Source organism: Epinephelus moara, chromosome 11 (genome assembly GCF_006386435.1).
Source record: "Epinephelus moara isolate mb chromosome 11, YSFRI_EMoa_1.0, whole genome shotgun sequence".
NCBI classification, from domain to species: domain Eukaryota; kingdom Metazoa; phylum Chordata; class Actinopteri; order Perciformes; family Serranidae; genus Epinephelus; species Epinephelus moara.
This window is the reverse complement of record NC_065516.1, coordinates 33,044,940-33,064,998: the sequence shown is the minus strand read 5'-3', so window position 1 is coordinate 33,064,998 and position 20,059 is coordinate 33,044,940. Positions and strand designations below refer to the sequence as shown.

General features: G+C 41.3%; 1 protein-coding gene across 1 annotated transcript; it reads right to left on the bottom strand.

Annotated features, from left to right (window-relative positions):
* Positions 1–9,682: 9,682 nt before the first annotated feature.
* LOC126397407 (C-C chemokine receptor type 3-like) lies at positions 9,683–18,099 on the bottom strand. Its single transcript, XM_050056151.1, has 3 exons — positions 18,015–18,099; positions 17,552–17,754; positions 9,683–13,113 (listed from the first exon to the last, which is right to left on the bottom strand). The coding sequence occupies exons 2-3, from the start codon at positions 17,731–17,733 to the stop codon at positions 12,258–12,260; spliced, it is 1,038 nt and encodes a 345-aa protein (XP_049912108.1). The 5' UTR covers positions 17,734–17,754; positions 18,015–18,099; the 3' UTR covers positions 9,683–12,257.
* Between the last annotated feature and the right edge of the window lie 1,960 nt (positions 18,100–20,059).

Sequence of the window (20,059 nt, the reverse complement as noted above, 5' to 3'; positions counted from 1 at the left end):
AGACAGAGTTAAAAACACCTCTGGAGGTCACAAGTGTCATTGACTACAAGACCCATAAGCCATTGGGCCAATCACTGGCCACTGGTTAGCTATGAGGCCACAGGAAGTAGGGGAACACTTCCTTAAACACAGGCCTTCACTGCCTATTGAAGCCTAGGGTGTGATCTGACTCGTATACTTTTTCTTTTTACTTTTAGTAGGTACTGTAGCTGCGAACCTGGTCCCACTCCAAAGTCGACGAATTCCAGCACTTGGCTATTCCTCTATATATATTCGTCTAATAAGTTATTTAAATGCATGATAGTCGCTTCTTTTGGGCTTGTTTCCATAGCCCTGGTTGCTTGTTTCTCTCCCAAGATCTGGCAACACTGACAAGCCGGCAAGCAACAACAATGGCGGCGTCCACAGGATCACGGGGAGCGAGTTGTGTTTGGACCCAGGCCCTGGAGGCAGATCTGATTCAACACTGGGAAGAATATCCATGCCTTTACAATGTGTCGTCTCCAAGTTTGGTGACGTCACCGCGTTATCTGGGGCTCTGTCGGAGAGGCCTCGGTGGAGAAATCTTATGGTGTGCACACACAGGTCGTAACGCAGTTGGCGAGACTGCTGACAGAAACACACGTCGCCAGGTATGAACACTCAAAAGATTACGATAGTTTCCGCGTCGCAAAATCAGGGTGAAAATCTTGTAATGTGAACTAGGCTTAACTCTACCATGGGCAGACTCTGGCTCCAAATGACGTCACCAGGGCAAGATGACAGTGGGCATAGCGGAATATTTTGGCTTCAGTGGGAGGAAATGGACATGCGCCATTCATCTTTATATACAGTCTGTCTTTTAGAGACATCCTGCATTGTCATTGCTACATGGTCCCCAAGAACTCTCGTGAATGACTATGGCTTTTAAGGGGAAAATCAGTGCTGATGTGCATACATGTTACCACACTGTAGCTTTCAGCTCGTTCAGCAAACTGATGACTTGACTGTTCTTAATCAGCAGGTATACGACACAGTAATTTGAAATTCTGCTAAAAAACACATATCTGCTGTCACACAATCTTGTGGTTTGTCGTCTTTGAATTCACATGACAAACAAACCGCACCAAAGTTTGATATAAACAACATTAAGACCACCCTTCTCAGGCAGCTCACACTACCACAAGGGTCAAATAGCAGCCAACCACGTTAATCCACTGCCTTTTCTTTGGTATTTTTAGTTCATCTTTCTCTCTAAAATTGTGGTCAAATTTACCCTGCCATATTTCCTAAAAATGTGGCCCTAGCTGTTCTATGTGTCGTGTTGACTTTGCACACACCACCCCTTCACTTCCCCAAAAAACATGTCTCTAAGTTCAACCCAAAGTTGGCACAGAAAGAAGCCTCTGAAGAACTGAAAATGTACCTTCCCCACCAAAGGCCTGTGTATAGTTCTGGTTTGAGCGGTTAGTTAATTATACGATGATTCAATTTTCAGAAAAAGAGTTGGTGATGGTTTTGATAACTGATTAATGGTTTTAGAAGTTTTATCAGCATTTCCTGGTTTCAGCCTCTGAAGTGTGATGATTTATCTTGCTACAGTTAACTGAACAGTTTAGAGATTTAGACCACTGGTCAGACCAAACCAAGCCTTCAAAGCCGATATGAGCAAACTGATTCTTTTAACAGTATCAGTTCCTTCGAGCTGATTCATGTAAATATATCAAACCTGTTGAACCTTTTCAGTTTTGATACATTTAGCAAAATATGGTGTCAGTTTCTCTGTGACACTTTGTTGTAGTCCATGTACATTCAACAGCTGGTGCTGCCCACCCCATGAAACCTATCTTCAGTGCATTACTAGTCACCACGTATCATCATGGAAGATAACATTTTCATTTTAATACATTGATTCAGTATCCCACTTGTATGTACATTAGGTAGGCTATGTAAGCCCAATGCATTTTGAAAGAAGACAATGCATGTAACAGGCAGAAGTTGACACGGCGCCCCAAAACGTCAACAACCTATGCAACCAGAGCACCTTGTTCATCATATGTGGACGTGAAAAGTCCATGACCAAACATTAATATGTGACGAGGTCGGAGTGAGAACGTGATGTCTTGAGTTGTCTTTAGTTATAAACTAGAGGTTGATTTATGGGGCTTATGGTGCATTATGAATACCTATACTCACCTACACATACATCAACAATCAATTGGGTGGGTGAGTATGTGAAGCCCACTAATGTGTGTTCACATTTGTGTATATTGGTTTAATATTAGTTGTTTAAAACAAGCCTTATTTATTAATTGTACATTATAAATTTGTTTTGTTTTGGGTTTTTTTTTTAAAAAAATGCTTATTTATACCACAAGTAAAAAATTAGGAAAGCCAGATGCAGTATAGATAATTGCCACGTTCCTGTCAGTAGGAGGCACTGTGAGCCTGTGGTTTGCCTGCATCCCGCTGTCTTCCCTCATAACTGAGGAAGATTCAGCAAAGACAAACCACGTCTCCCGTGTCATCCTTTGTTTTCTTTTGTTTCTGGTATGTGGTTTGTGAAAATGTAATGAAAGTAGCTGTAACTGGTGGATAAATGTTTGAGGATAATTTTGCATTAGGCACAGGTTTGTTTGTGAGCCATGACCTAGTATTTGAGCGTTTTCAGACTCGTCGCCCGCCGAGGAAGTGGTGGTGGCGGCGCCATGTTCTGTCGTTGCTAGCAAGTAGCTAGATGTGGAGGGCTAGTGTGGGCTGCACAACTATTTCTTTTGGTTTAATACATACTATGGTAAACTTCTTGATTTATTTTATTATGTCTAAAGGTTCATGTTGTGTGGAAGTGGTTTGAGAACTGGTTGATGGGAAATATTGAAAATCCATATGTCAAAAGTAATTGAGTAAAAAGTATACAAACTCATTAGAAATATGTTTGTTAAAAAGTTAATATGTATGGATTGATATAGTAGTTAGTTAAAAAAAAGGTTAGAAGCTCATGTCTATTTACATGCTATTGTGTAACATGTGAGTCCAGGAAGTACTACAGTATTCTCTTTAAAGTACATTTAAAGTGCAATTATGACCAGTGTTGAGCTGGGACATGGAAAGGTGACATGAAGATGATATTGTGACGAAAGGTGGTTATTTTTAGTTTGATAGTGTGTTTTGCGGAAAATATGAGTTTTATGAACATTGAACACTTCCTCTGCCAGGGCGGAAGCTGATCCAGTGATACCGACACCGTGGGCCAGAAGTGACCTGGTGCAACCAGTGGGCAACATCCAATGTGGTCTGCTGATGTCATCGTTTCTGCCTACTGATGAAGAAACATCCTTCAGCCTTACCAGTTGCCACATTCGATAAAGACTAAGGACTGTGTTGTGCAGTAGTTGACACTCTTCGACAACAGAGACTGAGTACGGTTCCTGGACTGTGTGATTAAGTGCGAGGGATAGGGAAGCAGCCATGGCAGATGGTGAGAGGAGAAGCTTGGTGTGGGCCATCAAGAAAAACCTGCTCACTCTCTCTGCAGACAAACTGTTCCAGATTGCCACGTCACTGAGTTCAGTGCCAGAGATGGACCAACCTCGGCCCGAGTCAAGAGATGAGGAGTCTTGTTTTGAGTATATCAACAGTTTTATGCACAGTAAGACCTTACTAGAGTCTGAGGATGCAGATATGGCTTATTTGCTCGAGCTGAAAGATGTGGTTGATGTAACCATAAAGGGGCATGTTTCTGAGTCTCAAATGTATGTAACCGGTGATGACACGTCACATATCGCATTTCCAAACTCACAAGTTGATGATGTTAGGGATGGAGGGAATCAAGCTAAGGTTAACACTAGCCAAGTTGAGACAATTGATGGTGAGACTATTGAGATTCAGAATGCTAATGCTCATGCTAATCACTTTTCAGCGGCAAATACAAATGAGACAGAAATGCAGAAAATGCTTTCCAGTTATGAGGAGCTCAGTAAGAAAATAATGCAGTACATGCCCACACCCACTCTGCACCCTACTCCTCATTCAACGGCAAAAACACAAAACATGTCACAAAGTAGAGATATTCCATGTGCCAAACATGTAACTGAAAACCCCACACTCGACAAAGTGGTCTCCTTAAGAGAACTTTCTTACCTCCATCGCCGAGAGTTTAAGATACAGGGAGGTCAAATTGGAGATCAGGGGTCGGACATCAGCTACGACAATGTGTGCCGACAAATTGAAGAGGGGTTAAAGGAGCAGTTCAGTGATGCAGAGATTGTGAGAGCTGTCTTCAGAACTATCAAACCTGGAAATTTCAAGGACATGTCAATGAATAAGGATGATATAACTTAAAGGTTTCCTGCACTCCCACCTGGGTGAGCAAAGTAACATGGAGCTTTTCCAGGAGCTCATGTGTACCAAACAAAAAGACAATGAGACACCCCAACAATTCCTGTACAGAGTCATAGGTCTTAAGCAAAAGATTTTGCTGGCCTCAAAGCATGCTGACACGGATGTTAAATACAGTGCAAGCACAGTGCAAGATGTTTTTCTCCACACTGTGTATCAGGGCCTTGGACACAAGCATGATGATGTCCGCCGAGAACTCAAACCACTGCTTGCAGATGTTAGTGTGACTGATGAGTCAATCCTGAAACAAATGAAGAGGGTAATGAGTGATGAAAGTGAAAGGCAAAGGCGCTTAAAGACCCACAAATGTGTACAGTGCTCATGTTGAGGCTAATGCTGCTCAGTTTCCCAGTGCCAAAGAGGAAAATGGGGGAAGGAAACCCAAGACAGATATGATCCAGCAGCTAACAGAGAAGGTCGAAAAGCTTACTAGTCTTGTTGAACTTATGCAACAGTCAATACAGACTCAAAACCTTGAACAAGTCAACTACTCAAAGAAAGGCAAAACAGACAGCAAAAGAGAGAAACTGTATGGCTGCAACAAGTGTGTTGAACAGCGTTGCCCCGACTGTACACACTGCTTCCACTGTGGTGAAGATGGTCACAGAGCGGTGGGTTGTCTAAAAAAACCAAAACACCAGGGAAACTGGAGCCGGTTCCTGCCAGGGGACAGACAGTGACCGGGTCCCTACAGTCCCAACCAAATGCATGCCATACAAGTGAAACTGACAAGCAAAGTGTGACAACAGTTAACATTCAAACCCAAAACAGTGTAACAGAGAACCAGGAACAGAGGCAACAAAAAAATAAATCCAGTGCACCCTCGCATGCCTTGCCTAACAGCAAAAGTGAACGTCTAGCCAAGCTTATTGGGAGAAAGGCTCTAACCCACTGTAACCTAAATGGCTTAGCTGCCACTGCTTTGTTAGATACGGGGGCCCAGGTGAGCATGATTGGCAAGGACTGGAGGTGTAAATACCTACCCGACACTACTGTTAGACCGCTCAGTGAAATTATGGATGACAGTGAAGAGTTACAAGTCTATGCAGTTAATGGGGACATTATCCCATTTGATGGCTGGGTTGCACTTACAGTAAATCTGATGGGTAATGAAAATCCTGATTTGTCAATCTCTGTGCCTTTTCTGGTTAGTAGTCTTGCTCTGGAGAGACCACTGCTGGGCTTCAACGTGCTGGAGGAAATGATACAAGAACAACCGGAAAAGCTGATCCCCATGCTCATCACCCTGCTCTGTAATGCCCTGTCGATTTCAGCAGAAAAGGCAGAGCTCCTTGTAAACTTCCTCCAGGCCGGCAAACCCTCTGTGCAATGTGGGCGTCTACGGTCAGGCAGTCAAGACACTATCCTTCCAGCAGGCCAAGTAACCTGGGTCAAGTGCCATGTCTCACCCAACATGGACTTGTCTGAGGCAGTCTTCCTGTTTGAGCCTGATGAAAACAATATGCAACTGGCAGAGCTTGATGTTGGAGCCTTTGCACGCGACAGCAACGATATCGGATGCATACCAAGTCTACAGATGTCAATCACACATCCTCTTTTTCTGTGTGAGAGTGCTGCAGATTTACACTGCAGCTACTGTAACACAACACACTGACCCTCCTGGATGACTGATATGATTAATGATATAGAACACACACAGTCACCTCCCTAGCAGCCGGTGGGAAGCTGCTGTAACAGTGAGCTGGTGGCTTGTTGTTGTTTACATGCAGGTCACACTCAGTATCTGACCTGTTATTTTCAATACCTCACACTACTGTGTAAATATTGGATTATACAGGTGAATACAACAACACAGGTGCGTTTGTGTCAAACTGTCCACTTTATCACTTTAAAATATATTTCACACCTCCCCCAGATTCTACTGAATTTGTGTTGCACAAGACCTCACTTCCTCTTTCCCTCCCCCGTTTGCAAAACATGTTTAATCTGATTATCTTTACTGCAATGATATCAGGCTCTAACGTTGGCCTTGGTTTTCCTCATGAAATACCAGAGAAAAATGGAGAGAACGACCTCTTATCTAAAAGCATTACTTTCTGCTGAAGCCCTGATTCATTCTTGACAGCTTGATTTTTTCCTCCCTCTCTCCTGCAGTGGAAAGAATGGCAGAAATTTAAGCCTGGGTTACAATTTATCACAGAGCAGCATACAGGGTGAAATTCAGCAGTGCCAGAGAAGGAAAAATTAGGCGCTGAGGCAAGACTGTAGTCTGACACAGCTTTAAAACAGAAGCCATGCCAGGACCAAACTTAGAGAGTCTAATAAATGATGAATAATGGTTTTGACAACCATGGTTGAAACGATAAGCTAAATAATGATTGGTTTCATTATTTCCATTTGCAGGCTATATCTGCTCTCTTATCTTAAAATAAAGAGCAGATTCAATACTGAAAATTCACATGTAGACTTTTTTGTTTTTGTCCAGGTTTTTATATGTCTCGAAGTTTTTTGCCACCTCAATACAATGAAGGTGACTATAATTCCATCTGCAGAAATTACAATTAAAGGAGACTGTCTACATCTGTGCTGGTGGCTCTGTGACACTGTAGTTAGCTTTGAGCTAAATGCTAAACATTAATTGATTTACAGGGGAACTTTGTCCATTTTCAACCAGCTCTTTGTCATCACAGTGTGTGCAGTGTCTTATGATGAATGATGTTTGGCTTCCCCCAGTGCTGCGAGCACCTGGAGCTCCCCGACCATCTTTTGGCGAAAGATGACAGCAAACGCATCATCAATGTCTGTGGACTTCCACCGGCGCAAGGAGTTATGTGTATTCATGGTACGCTGGGAAGCCAATCACCATTTATTCACTGCCCACACTGACGATTTTCAACCAGCTCTGTGTCACTGCAAAGTTTCCCGTGGAGCTGCAGACTGTGTTGTCAGTTTTCTCAACTAATGTCGGCCAAAAATTAACAAATAATTATTTTCTTCAGATACTTTTTTTGCTACTTAAATCTGTAACGGGTCGGCACTGCTACGTGCTACTGCCAGGAAATAGGAAACATTTGCTGATTTGCACCCAACACAAAGCACAGCTGAGGCTGATGGGAAGTTCAGTAGTTCTGCAGATTTTAAGTTACAAATCAAAGTATTTAACTAACTACAATTCTAAAACGTCAGCGGTTTCAAGGTATTCTCATAGAACGATACGTATGATATCCAAGTAAAACCTTAAGCTTGTCCTCTTTTGAAATGTGTCCAGAACAGAGGCAGTTATACTGTCCATAAAGGAGTACTTTAACCCCCAAACGACCATTTGTATATCAGTTACCCACACTGTGTTGCATTTGATTCGTGTAATCAACGTAAGTCACAGAGGTTAGGGTTAGGAAAGGAGGGGACGTACCTTAAAATGACTAAAAATTCTTCAAAGGCGTTGAATTCATTCATCCAAATTTAAGGCCTTAATTGGTATTCAAATGTCTTCAGTCTTTCAAAAGTGTTAAAAATGTTCAGACATGCGAAGATGTTGTACTGTATTGTCAAATGTCACAAGAAATTGTTAACATCTATTTTTTTTTTTTAATATAATTAATCAAGTGCTTTGCATTAACATCACACAGATGAAGACCACGGAACCAACAACACTCATAGTTTGCTTCCTCCCAGGATGCTCAGAGCAGGGGCTCCACTGTCTGCTAGCTAGCTGTCACCGTACCCTGGACAAGAAGTGTAAATTCAGTGCAGATTCATCAAAAATTGTCTTTCAAACCAAGATTTTGTGGCATGGCTGAAACCTGTACACGGCAATGCGTACAAGGCTCAGTGTATTTCATGCAAGACGTTTTTCAGACTCAGCAAGATAAGAATTAAGGCATGCTGAGTGAGATGAAGCCAAGTCATGTTTTATGTTATAAAGAAACAATTGTGTAAAATTGTGCCTGAACCCTAAAAAGCTGATGTTGGTTCATTCTCTTTTCCTTCAGTTTTGTGTTTTGTAAAATAGGTCTTGAATATCATTCCAAGTGGCATCAAAAAAAGTCCTAAATCTAACTTCCCCACATCTCTAACTCCGCCAGGACGCCGGCATCCTCGCTCCCCTCCTCCTCTGTTAAATGGTATCTCCCAGGCGCACTACGTCATCAAACCATGTGATGTTTGGTATTGCCGGATTCAGGAAGCTCTCGACTTTTCAAAAATAACATTGTTTTTCTTTTATTTACTAAGGATTTCGCACCAGAGCAGACTAAACACACAAAGTCCAAAATCACGATGAGTGGTGACAAGTCATGTCATGCTGTTTTTCGACGGGAAAAGTTAAAGGATTACTTGTGATCTTATGCGGAGCTCTTAGATAGCGGGGACTTAGCTGGTTTATAAAAGGTAAGAGTCTCACTCCTACCACTATTTTTGGCTGAGATATACCGTCTAGAAAGTGGGATCATAACTTTCACGTTTCATATGGCTTTATTTGGTGATATTTTATGGTGTTTCTGTGTCATAAACAACATCAGCTATCATAATCACACCTGATTTCAATAAGGTACGATGTCTGAAGCTGGCTGAATGTTGTTTGATCACTGATAGTACTGTTTTGAAGCCGAGAGACCGACTTGTCATTTGGAGCTCCGCCTGGATCTTTTCATGGTAAAAACACTGTAGAATGGTCATACTTTGAGCAGTCTTCTTCAAATTTGAAACAAGTGTTCATTGATAGTGTGCCTACAGCCCCACAGTGTCATTTACCTGTTCAGATGAAGCCACAGACAGTTATTCATCCTGAAAAACATATTTTATTTTATTTTAGGCAAAATCTTCAATTTTTTACTGACTTCAGAGGCCCATTACTCTGTCTCTGTATCACCTAGAGTGTTTCTGACACTTTCACAAGAAACTTCAGAGTGTTTTCTTACTGGCAAGACCTCATGCATGCATGTAGTCAGAGCGGTTCAGAAGCTACAGTCATTTTAATTTGAGAATGTCATTTTAGGCGTTTTTGCTACAAAATGGGGGTGGAGTACAAAAGCTAAAGGAGCCCTGACATTTTTTTGTGACGGGTGAACTGACCCTTTAAACTTACAACTGAAAACAGCATTTTGTTTGTGGAAACTAACTCAAGCAGTATGTCAAGGACAAGCTGTTCACATGAAGATATTTTTTAACTTAAATTCTTATTGATGTGGCAGGCAGTGGTCCAGATCAGTAACCAGGAGGTGGTGCCCTCTTCTTGACATGAACATCAAATTATTGTATTTGAACCTTTACTCCAACCCTTAACCAGTGCTGAGTGTTGCAGAACTCTAAAGGTGTGAAAAAGAGAAACGTGCAGCCTACTGACTTAAAAGATTAGATTTAATCAAACAGTGTACATTTACATGAGCACGTGCAAGAGCAAACTCAAACAAAAAACAGCAAAACATTAAGCTTTTAACTCCCCTTTTTTGGTGCAGCCTCCTCACTGTTTTCTTTCCATGTACAATGTGCTTGAAATAAAACTTCACCAGACAAGAAATGAATCAGTATATTACATCATAATCAGCTCTTTTTACAAAGGGCGTGATTCATTATAAAGTCACATCTTTAAAAGGTAATAATGTAGGAATCAATACAAGATTAAAACATTTACAAAATCTGAACAAATATAGTCACAAACAGCTGTTTGCAGGCTCAAGACCATGTGGAAAATGACTGGACAATGAGTGTGCACACTTGAATCATTGTCTTGGAGAAGCACGCTATATATGGTTGGTTGCACAAGTCTGTCTTTGTTCAACTTCTTTAATTTTGTCTTCAATATCAAAAATCTCTACTGGCAGTGCAGACTTTTAGTAGAAAACTCAAGCGGACCAAAGTGACCAATTACAGTTCGCCACATGGTATCTCTTTAGCCGCCATAGCCACGATGTGTAGTCACAGTTTTCAGGAGGTGCACATAATACAGTTGTAGGTTCAGTAACTTTACTAATGACGTCCATGCTGAACAAATCTGCATCACATCATTTATGTCTAGTGCCGACATTCACTGCCGATACAAGAAATAGTTTGCACTTAATGTAGCTTAACAGAAGCAAGGAGTGAGAGTGTGCTCTTTTGAGGTGACGGATGGACACAAATAGCATCTCTTTCATGTGGGAGACTGGAGTTCATGTCCATATTATTCCACAAGTTAAAGGGATAGTGCACCCAAAAATGTAAATTCAGCCATTATCTACTCACCCATATGCCGAGGGAGGCTCAGGTGAAGTTTTAGAGTCCTCACCACACTTGTGGAGATCCAAGGGGAGAGGAGGTAGCAACACAACTCCACCTAATGGAGGCTGATGGCGCCCCAGATTCAAACGTCCAAAAACACAGAATTGAAACCACAAAATATCTCCATACTGCTCGTCCGTAGTGATCCAAGTGTCCTGAAGCCCCGACATAAAAAGCTGTTTGGAAAAACATCATTTGAACTCAGTTTTTCGCCTCATTGTAGCCTGTAGCTCTGCAGTAGATAATGGCTGAATTTTCATTTTTGGGTGCACTATCCCTTTAATAACCGTACCCACATTGGGGTCAATCCCACGTTCCCAGGTTCTATGTCGCCAGATTCCTATGTCTCCTAATATGGAGTGCCCCAGGAATGAGTCCTAAAACATGTAAATGAGTTAGCATTTTACTAGTTTCCTCGTCTCTAAGTCAAAGTGTTTTTGAATGGATTTTAGGTTAGATGTAGGTGAAGATTCTCAATCACCCAGGTCACGGTAATCTTAAGCGCTATATCGTAGGCAACTGGAGTTGCTTGAGTTTCTTGAAGATGTTTCACCTCTCGTCCAAGAGGCCTGAGAAGTCAGCTGCCTATGATTTAGCACTTATGGTTTTTGGTTAGATGGCTTAAATAAGGTCTGTGGTTAACACAAGCTTAAGAGAGCTTCACGATTTGTTCTACGTCATAAAATACGTCATTGTGAAGCTTTTACATGTCTTGCTGACATGTGGCTAACTGAGGCTACAGAAGGTCACGCCTTTACAGCCTTGTTGTGGCGGCGACATGAAACCATGCGACTGTGCTGTAGTTTGTTTATAGCATATCATTTATTGTAAAGATTTTCTTGATGAAATAAACATGTAGGAGATTATATTCCGCAATAATTCAAAATCCAATGGAGAAATTCCATAAACTTTTATGACGAGGGAAACAAGGCTAACATCCACACTGGCCTTCAGAAAAACGTCATCCCTGGAGCACTCAAATTACATCTTAATCTCGGTAATGGCTAGCTTTGTAGTTCATATTGCAAAGCAATGAAGGGATATAGATTTTTTCAAGGATTATAATACCAGTAAAGGTTATAAAATGTAGGTGAGTGATTGGGAAAGACATTGCTGAGAACATAAAATCTCCTTAATGAGTCATTTTAATAGCAGATAGAGCTGGGGAACATAGAACTCTGGGACACGACACCATGGCTGTCTGCACAGAAATGTTGGCACGGGAAGTTAAAAATTGCCACTCAGCATACAGATCTTGATTAATGTAGAGCTTCATTCATCAACCTTCTGACCAACAGAGGGCTGTATGTTAGCAAAACCTATCTGTAAATGAACGACCACAGCAGAAAAGCCAAACAAGATCAAGCCTTACAAATCACTGGAGCATCACGATTGAACCTTTCCATTAGGCTTCAAAAGGTAAAACAATTTGTATTTACAGTGCAGGAGTGATGTGGTTTTCTGTAGAGAACCATCTTTCCTTGTATCTCATCTAAACGTACTTCTCTAGTCAACTTTTTTTTTTTGTTCCATGACGACAAATAGTGACAGGAGCTTCAATTTGGACTGGACAACTTACAAAATGGCTTGAGAACTATGAGCAACATAGCTTACCAAAGTGTAGATATTGATTGATACCGGTATTTTTTTAACCCAGGAAGTCAAAGCTCATTTCGTGTACTTTTTGTGGACATGTTGGTTCTGCTTTGTTGACTGACCGACACATGCTTCTTTAACTGCGGGAAACGAGTCACCAGCAGCTGTCTGAAATAGTTCTGGAACTTTTTCCCAACAAATGTGTAGAAGATGGGACTGATGCAAAAGTAAATGTAGGCCATGATGCGAGTGACTTCAAGAGCATAAGCCCATTTCTTCTTTTGCTCACATCCAGTGGCTTTATCTTGCATCATCAGTGCAATGTTGTATGGCGTCCAGCATGTGAAAAACATCAGGACAATGACAAATATTAACCTTACTGTCTTGAACTTGGTAACTATCTTGGATGTCATGACAGTGATAGCAATCCTAACGTAGCAGTAGATAATAACAGCCAGAGGAAAGATCAAGAAAAGGATAAGCTGAATGTAAAATCCACATTTTCTCAGCAGTTCCACATCAATAGACTTTAAAGTTAAAGCAGGATAGTCCTGACAGTATGTCGTATTCATCAATGTAAAAGTGGTGTGGATAATCATCGGTCTGATGCACGCCAGGCCGCTGACCAGCCACACCACAGCGCAAGAGATTACCGCATAGCTTCGACCCCTCACCTGCGACGCAGTCAAGGAGTACACAACTGCAAGGTGTCGGTCGAAGGTCAAAAGAGTAAGAAAGAGGACAGAACTGTAGAAGCCCAGATAGTAGACGGTGCCGACAATCCTGCACATGGCCTGGCCGAAGCTCCAGTAGGAGAGCTGCAAGTAGACTCCCCAGAAGGGAAGGCTGCTCATGAAGATCAGGGAGGACACCACCAGGTTCAGCAGCAAGATGTTGGTCACAGTGGTCAGCTTCTCAAACCTAGGAGGGGATCATTTCAACAGTTAGGTAGAGAAGAAGACTAAATGCTGGCATTTTTGACACTGATGGTTCACGCTGACTTGAGGTGGTTTCTTTATATTTTAGAAACCTGCTGAAGCTGTTGGACTGGAACCAACCAATCAATTTAAATAACCTGCACACAGCTGTATTTGGGTGACAGTGTGAGAACATCTGTATACCACCCATTCTTAAGAGTTGGGACAAATCATGTCCTGCCAAAAAGAACCCTTAAAATTATCACTTATCAACACACTAATTCTAATTCTGGGGTGAAACATTATTTTTAAATGATTTATATATGATTTTTTAATATTACTTATTTTGATCTGCTTTCATTTTTAGGGACACTATTGTAATCCTAGGTATTCTTCTTCTTCTTTCTTCTTCTTCTTCCAAGGAAATCATACTTACATACTTTCATCAATTGACACCAGACTTGCTACAGAGCATCTTCAGACTGTCCTACAAAAACTAGGTTTCTCAGATTTTCGATTTATCAAAAATTGAGCCTACAGTGCATCAAAATGTTTGACTGTAAACGGTACTGTAAACATATACATGCAAATTCTTGCTAAATAAATCTTCAATGTTCATGAAAAAATGACAAAATTCTAGAGTCATGGTAGATGATGTGTGGCAAATTTCAGAATTTTATCTCAAAAACTGAATTTTTGACAGCATTTTGAATTTTGCTCTAATGTGAACAATTGGAGTCAATGTAAAAATGGCAATTTTAAACATCAGTTTTTCACGTATGGAGCAAATCAATCATTGTTAAAATAAATTACCAACATCTCCATGCTGTCTAGATGCAATATGTGTATTTTCAGATTTTTGTCTTAATAACTGAATTTTTTACAGTGGTTTGAAATCTGCTTTTCCATGCATGGATGGCTGCTAAACCTGCACGTCTGGCTTAGTCAATTTGTGAAGCTACACATGAATTGTCACTGGCTAATTAGCTCAGTGAGATAGAAATTGAGTCTCAGAGGGTGTGAGTTCAAGCCTCAGCTGATGCAAAAGGCAGATTGTGTTGCTAAATTCCTAAATGTCTTCCAATTCTTCTGCTTGTTGCTCAGAATTGCCTAAAAATGCCCGGACCGACCCATCGCTGCGCAGCAGCTATTATCTAACTTTAAATCCCCCTCAAGAACCCTGAAGGGTGTTATAAATGTGAATTATCACTACACTACACTACACAAAGCAAACATTTCCTGCTGCAGTGAATCACAACCTCTATTCTCAGATGTCAATAAATCAAGGAATAATAAAGATATTGATTGAATTTAATTTCAGTATTTACCATGGTTGGAAAAACTGCACTAAAGCAGTGTTGGAAAAAAGAAAATGAGGCCAGTTTACAGTTTTCAGTTATAATTTCTGAGCTCTGAATGGAGCCATAGAAACAGCTCTCACCCTGTCAGCGTGCAGCCGACATAGCATCTCTTCAACCCGATATAACATACTGCATTATAAACACTCCTTACAGTCCGAGGCCCGGGGACACTTTGCTGCGCTCATTTCTGACATTGTCATTTGTGTTTCCATGACCACCAAAAACTGTTTGCTCACAAAGGTAGAGAGAACAGTGGTGGAGATCAGGGTGGAGGAAGCAGAGTTGGCAGACAGTGACAGAGTGGAGGTAACTCAGGGGGCACAAAGAGAGAGGAACTTTAGCTGCTGGATAGCTACTGTACACCTCCCTCTGTGGACACAAGCATAAGAAGCTCCTGGTATGACTCCATCTCATGCTCTCCCAGTGTGTCTTTTTTCTGACAACCTGATGACATCTCCAGTCATATCCACCTGTGCCCCAAATGGTGTAGAACTGAAGCCTGTCATAGAACTGCTCTGTACATTCTGCCTCCCAAATGTCAGAGTCGAATACAGCAAGTGGACTAAATCCTTTAAAATCTCTCTTTACATTTTTCTGGCTGAAGGAGTTGAAAATCATTTGTATGTGAAGGTAATTTTACAAACTGATATTTTGTCTACTCATTTAATAGGGTAGTTAAACTATGCTCCTAAAATACAGCTTCAATTGCATTAAAAAAACAGAATTATAGAAACACTCCAGATTTGCATTTGTGTATTTACATTCTGTTGTTATTTTTTATTTTATTTAACCTTAATTTAAACATGTAATCTCATTAAGACATGGACTCTCAAGAGAGACCTGGTTTTTAACTCTCTTTACAGTTGTTTTCATTGTTAGTGGCGGGGTCCGCCATCTCCGCATTGGCTCTGTACTGTCATTGTGTTTGTAATTTGATTTCTTTGATATCAGCCTCACTGTTTACTATCTCACATCTATGTCAGAGCTGAATTAAGTTGTTGCTAACAGGAACCGAACACTTCCCACTGCTGCTGCTCCACATGGCAAAACATGGGGTGGTTTTTAATTTGAAGACGCCTGTATTTGTCCAGGTTTGTGCTGACTGCAATCAAAAATGTGCCTTCAAAACATTTGGCATTCTTCAGTGGGTCTGTGTTGATCTTTGCAAGGGAGTGATGCAACAAGAAGAGGGAAGAGCAAAGCACAGTGAGCTAATAAACATAAATGAACAATTTGTTCCGACTGATTCTTTTGCAGGTTCAATTTGTACCAGGTTTGCACTGGCCTCCAGGAAATAGTCACACTCCGCTGCTCGTACTCCGCAGTTGGAGTTGCTAGATTTGTTCATGGAGTCAAACAGTAGACTCGGTGCCTGTTAGCCTGTTAGCCTGTAGATATTATGCCTGCTCCATAAAATTTTGTTCATACCAGGGCAACATTAAACTCAAACTACCCAGTATACTAGCCCTTTACCGCATAGTGGTCACTACAGTGGACAGCTATTTAAAAAGTCGTTTTTGTGTAAAGCCACTACAGTGGACGCCCTTGCATCAGGCTACCACATCACTTTGTATGGCTGCTCTGTAAACATGTAACTCTTTTGATGCTGTATTTTTGACAAAGTAGCTGCACAAGAGGTGTTTCCTGTAGCATTACACAGCACTTAACTTCAGTAACCACAAGTGTTGCATTATCAACCACGACTGAGATGTTACACCTTACAACTTTAAAGCGGCTCTTCACAAAACTCTGGGTGTTTGAATTTTTCTGGACACAGTTCTCAACATAGCTAGCAGCTAACAGTACTAACTCCTTAAACAGTGCTAAATTACGGTAACAGTGCTGACAGAGCTAAAGTTGTTAACAAGGGGTTCAGTGTGCTTTCAACCTTTTGTTGTACAAAAAGAGCCATCTAGTGGGCTCAGAAAATACTTTACTTGGCCATCACTACCAGAGGGCAGGTGCTTTACTTTTGAGACAATAACGTCCCGATATCACTGGTAACCGCCGTATGAGCACAGTACAAAGCGGCAGCGATGAGGTGGCCAGTGGAAAACACACATGCATTAACATGGAAGGACACCATAACTCCACTATATATATTTACATGGCAAATAGTAATTTTTTTGCTACGTAAATGCCCTGAATATCACACACACAACCTTTAATTAGTACCTAGTAATGTATATATATGATACTGTAATTCCCAAGTTATAGTAAATGTGTGTACTTTAGAACGGTGGTGTCCAACTGGTGGGTCGTGGTCCAAAAGTGGGACACTGGCCCATTCTGAATGAACCACAAGTGACTTGTGAATGTGTCAAGATTGTAAAATACACATTTTATTTTTCTGCCTTTCTGAAAACACCGAGTGTGTTCTCGGTGTTTTCATGTAGACTTAAGCCTACTTTACACTACATGGTTCAAGTGGCCCAATACCGATTTCTTCCTCTCAAGTGGCACAGATCGGATCTGTAACATGAACGTGTAAACAGGAAAAAAAACGCATGATATCGGATATTGTCAGATCAGATTCAGGCCTCCTTCATATGTGGAAATATATCAGATATGAATCAGATATCTGCCAATAGGTCTGTAATCTAAACAGACAGATTGGATATTTCCTGGCAATCCACATCTGCAGCTGCACGGACATTTCCACCGCTCTGTGTAGGCTAAGTTACCTTTTAAATTATGTGGAGCAGCGCCAGCTTTCCAGCTGATTTATTCTTTAACGATTAACTTCAAATATTTAAAGTTAGTCCTTAAAATTGTTTTCAGTAATGTAAATATTTCCATGCGCGCAGTAATGTCACTGTAGCAAATACCGTGGGACATTTACACATAATGTCACTGTAGCAAATACCGTGGGACATTTACACAGTGGTCAAGAGTGCTGGACTGAAGTGTCGAAAAAAAAAAATGGAAGTTCTGTTTTGCCTCCATGTTTCCGTTAAAAATAAGGTGAATAGAACATGTAAACAGCAGTCAGGAAAAATTGGATATAGGCAACAAATCGGAATTGGGCATCAAGACATGGTAGTGTAAAGGCAGCCTTAGAGTTTTTGTTGGTCCACTCACCGATGGATGATGACCAGGACCAGCCCATTGCCACAGACACTGAGGACAAACATAAAGTAGTAGAGGATGGATAGCTGGGCTCCAAGATAGTTGACATTGTTAAAATTACATGGTGAGGTGTGGGGCTGCTCATAGCTGGATGTTTCGTAGTCGTAATCATATGTTGTAGTTTCAGTATCCATCTTAAATGTTAGGAGGACAATCTGCCAGAAACAACAAAGCAGCGTCAAACATAACATTTACAACATGATGCAGTGTGCATGAATTTGAAAAGATAAATGATCAATCCTTTAGAAAAGCTTTAAGGTGTATGAACTATAAAATTCTGCATGTGAGCCTCTGTAAGCCATGCAAATAAGCAGAGCTGCAAAACATTGCCTTTAACCGAGAATCTCAGAGGAGCACAGGAAATAAAAGCAGATGTTTGTGGGAATGAGGATCATGCTAAGCTGAGCTGACTTACCGCCTAGCCAGCAGAGACGCTTCTGCTTGTTGTCTGACTCTGAAGGCCAGAGCTGTCTGACTCACAGTGAGCTCAAGTCACTCCATGATAAGTCAGCCAGCTGAGGAAGTACCACAGAAGTATGTGTGTGAGTGTGTGTAAGGGGGAGTGATTGGCTGTAAGCGCAGCATACTGTATCAACACACCCATAGAGCCACAGTCTCCTCCCTGGACTGCTTTGTCTGTCTTCACACAGACGGAGCAAGTGCATCTGTTTGAAACACGTGTTAATGTGAAATCACACACACCCAACTGAAATGACAATCTTGATGTTGAAACAGTGTTGAGAATTAGAGAAGTCAGCACCACCAAGTAGCAAATTTCTGCAGAGGACCACAGGCTAACTTATTACATGTGTTTGATAAAGACCAGTCAACGGCTCTCAGACAAGGTTGTGACTTTTGGAGTGCTAAAGAGACTCCCACTAAAAGCTCTCATGCACCTGGAATTAGTTTCATCATATATGTTATCTCTCCCTGCATGACTCAGAAGGAAAGGTCAGAAATTATCTCTGTCCATTTAATTTGTCATCCTGACTTCTCTTCTTGCACTTTGCCTCATCAAGTGTTCAGACCCCTCAAGAAAAAGCAGGAGTCTGTGTTGGTAGGAGTGTGATACTTCAGGTACTAGTGTGGTGATGGAATACGACCCAGGACGTCTAGTTTGAGTAATATTTCTATGACCTTTGAGGCCAAATACTGCACATCTGTTTATAATACTCTGAGATATGGTTCTACAGCCGTGGGAATCATTTGCCAGTTTGCTGCTGGATGATTTTGCATTTGGCTGCTACAAATGTTGTAAAGGTTCAATTTGCCAGAGAACTTACACTGACTACTGCAGCACTCCCAACTCATCAAATAACAACACTTGGGTATTGGCCATCGCCTTCAGACACCGACGCAGAGAGGCACCCTTAGCATCGGTTTGAGACGCTCCGGACAGGGTCATTTTTTGACAACTAGTGTGGTATAAAGAGCATAAAAGTCCACTTGTGGTGGACGGGTCAAACAAAACTTTTCACCAGGAGATCGATGTCCATGTCCTGTGTGAAACCAAGAATCAACCGAGTGACTTTAACAACTGCGTAGCATAATATGCTAGTCTAGCATACCACACTAGGGATGTTTGCTTCATTTTGCTAGGAACAAACGTACTTCCTTTACACCAAACCATGTTGCAGGTCATGACCTGGGTCCTTTCAGGTCCTGAGTTGGGTTTTGACTCGAGATTTGCAGGTCACCACTTGTGTCCTTTTTGGACCTGACTCGAGACTTGCAGATGTTTTTTTTCTTAACTTAACCGTGTGCTTTTGTTGCCTGAAGCAAAGAAAGCAAATCTAAAACCAAAGTTAAAATATATTGGAATTTTATTTTGAAAAGCCACTGTATGCACTTAACAATAGTGATGGCCAAATGAAGCCTCATGAAGCAGTTTCTTTATTCTATGAGCCCACTAGATGGCGCTTTTTGTTCAACAAAAGGATGAAAGCCATTCTTTGAGCCTCTCTCTTTAAACCATGAGCGCCATCTAGTGGGCTCAGAAAATAAAGATAATGCTACATTTGGCCATCACTACTTAACAAGTGGAAACTTTACATGTCCTGTGAAAACTGAAGTTCACTAACAACCCTAAACTGATGTAACATCCCAGAGCATTAAAAACTAACGCTGGAGGGGTACGCAGTGCGTCATAGTTTGACTCGAAGGGCCACTGACAGCTGGGAGCGACGACGAATCCAAATGTCCGCACTTCATCAAACTTGCAGACTTTGTGGTTGCGTTCCCAGGAAGTCTGGGAGTGCTTAGGGCTGTCAAAATCCACAACCAGTCCACAAGGGGCCTAAAGTGGACTTCCTGCAGACTTCCAGAGGGTCTGCTTGGGTTGCAGACTTCACTGATTTAATTGTCCAGTTCATCGCAATACGTGGAAGTTTTTTTTGTTTTTTTCAATAGCTGACTAAAAAAACAAATTGTATGTGTATGTTAAAGCTGCTACAAGGAACT

What these genes read in the sequence shown, in the direction of transcription:
- LOC126397407 (XM_050056151.1), bottom strand. Translation starts at nt 17,733, where the DNA reads ATGGATACTGAAACTACAACATATGATTACGACTACGAAACATCCAGC. An exon ending in GTCCTGGTCATCATCCATCG is followed by an intron (nt 13,114 to 17,551) that starts GTGAGTGGACCA and finishes ATCCCCTCCTAG; the next exon opens with GTTTGAGAAGCTGACCACTG.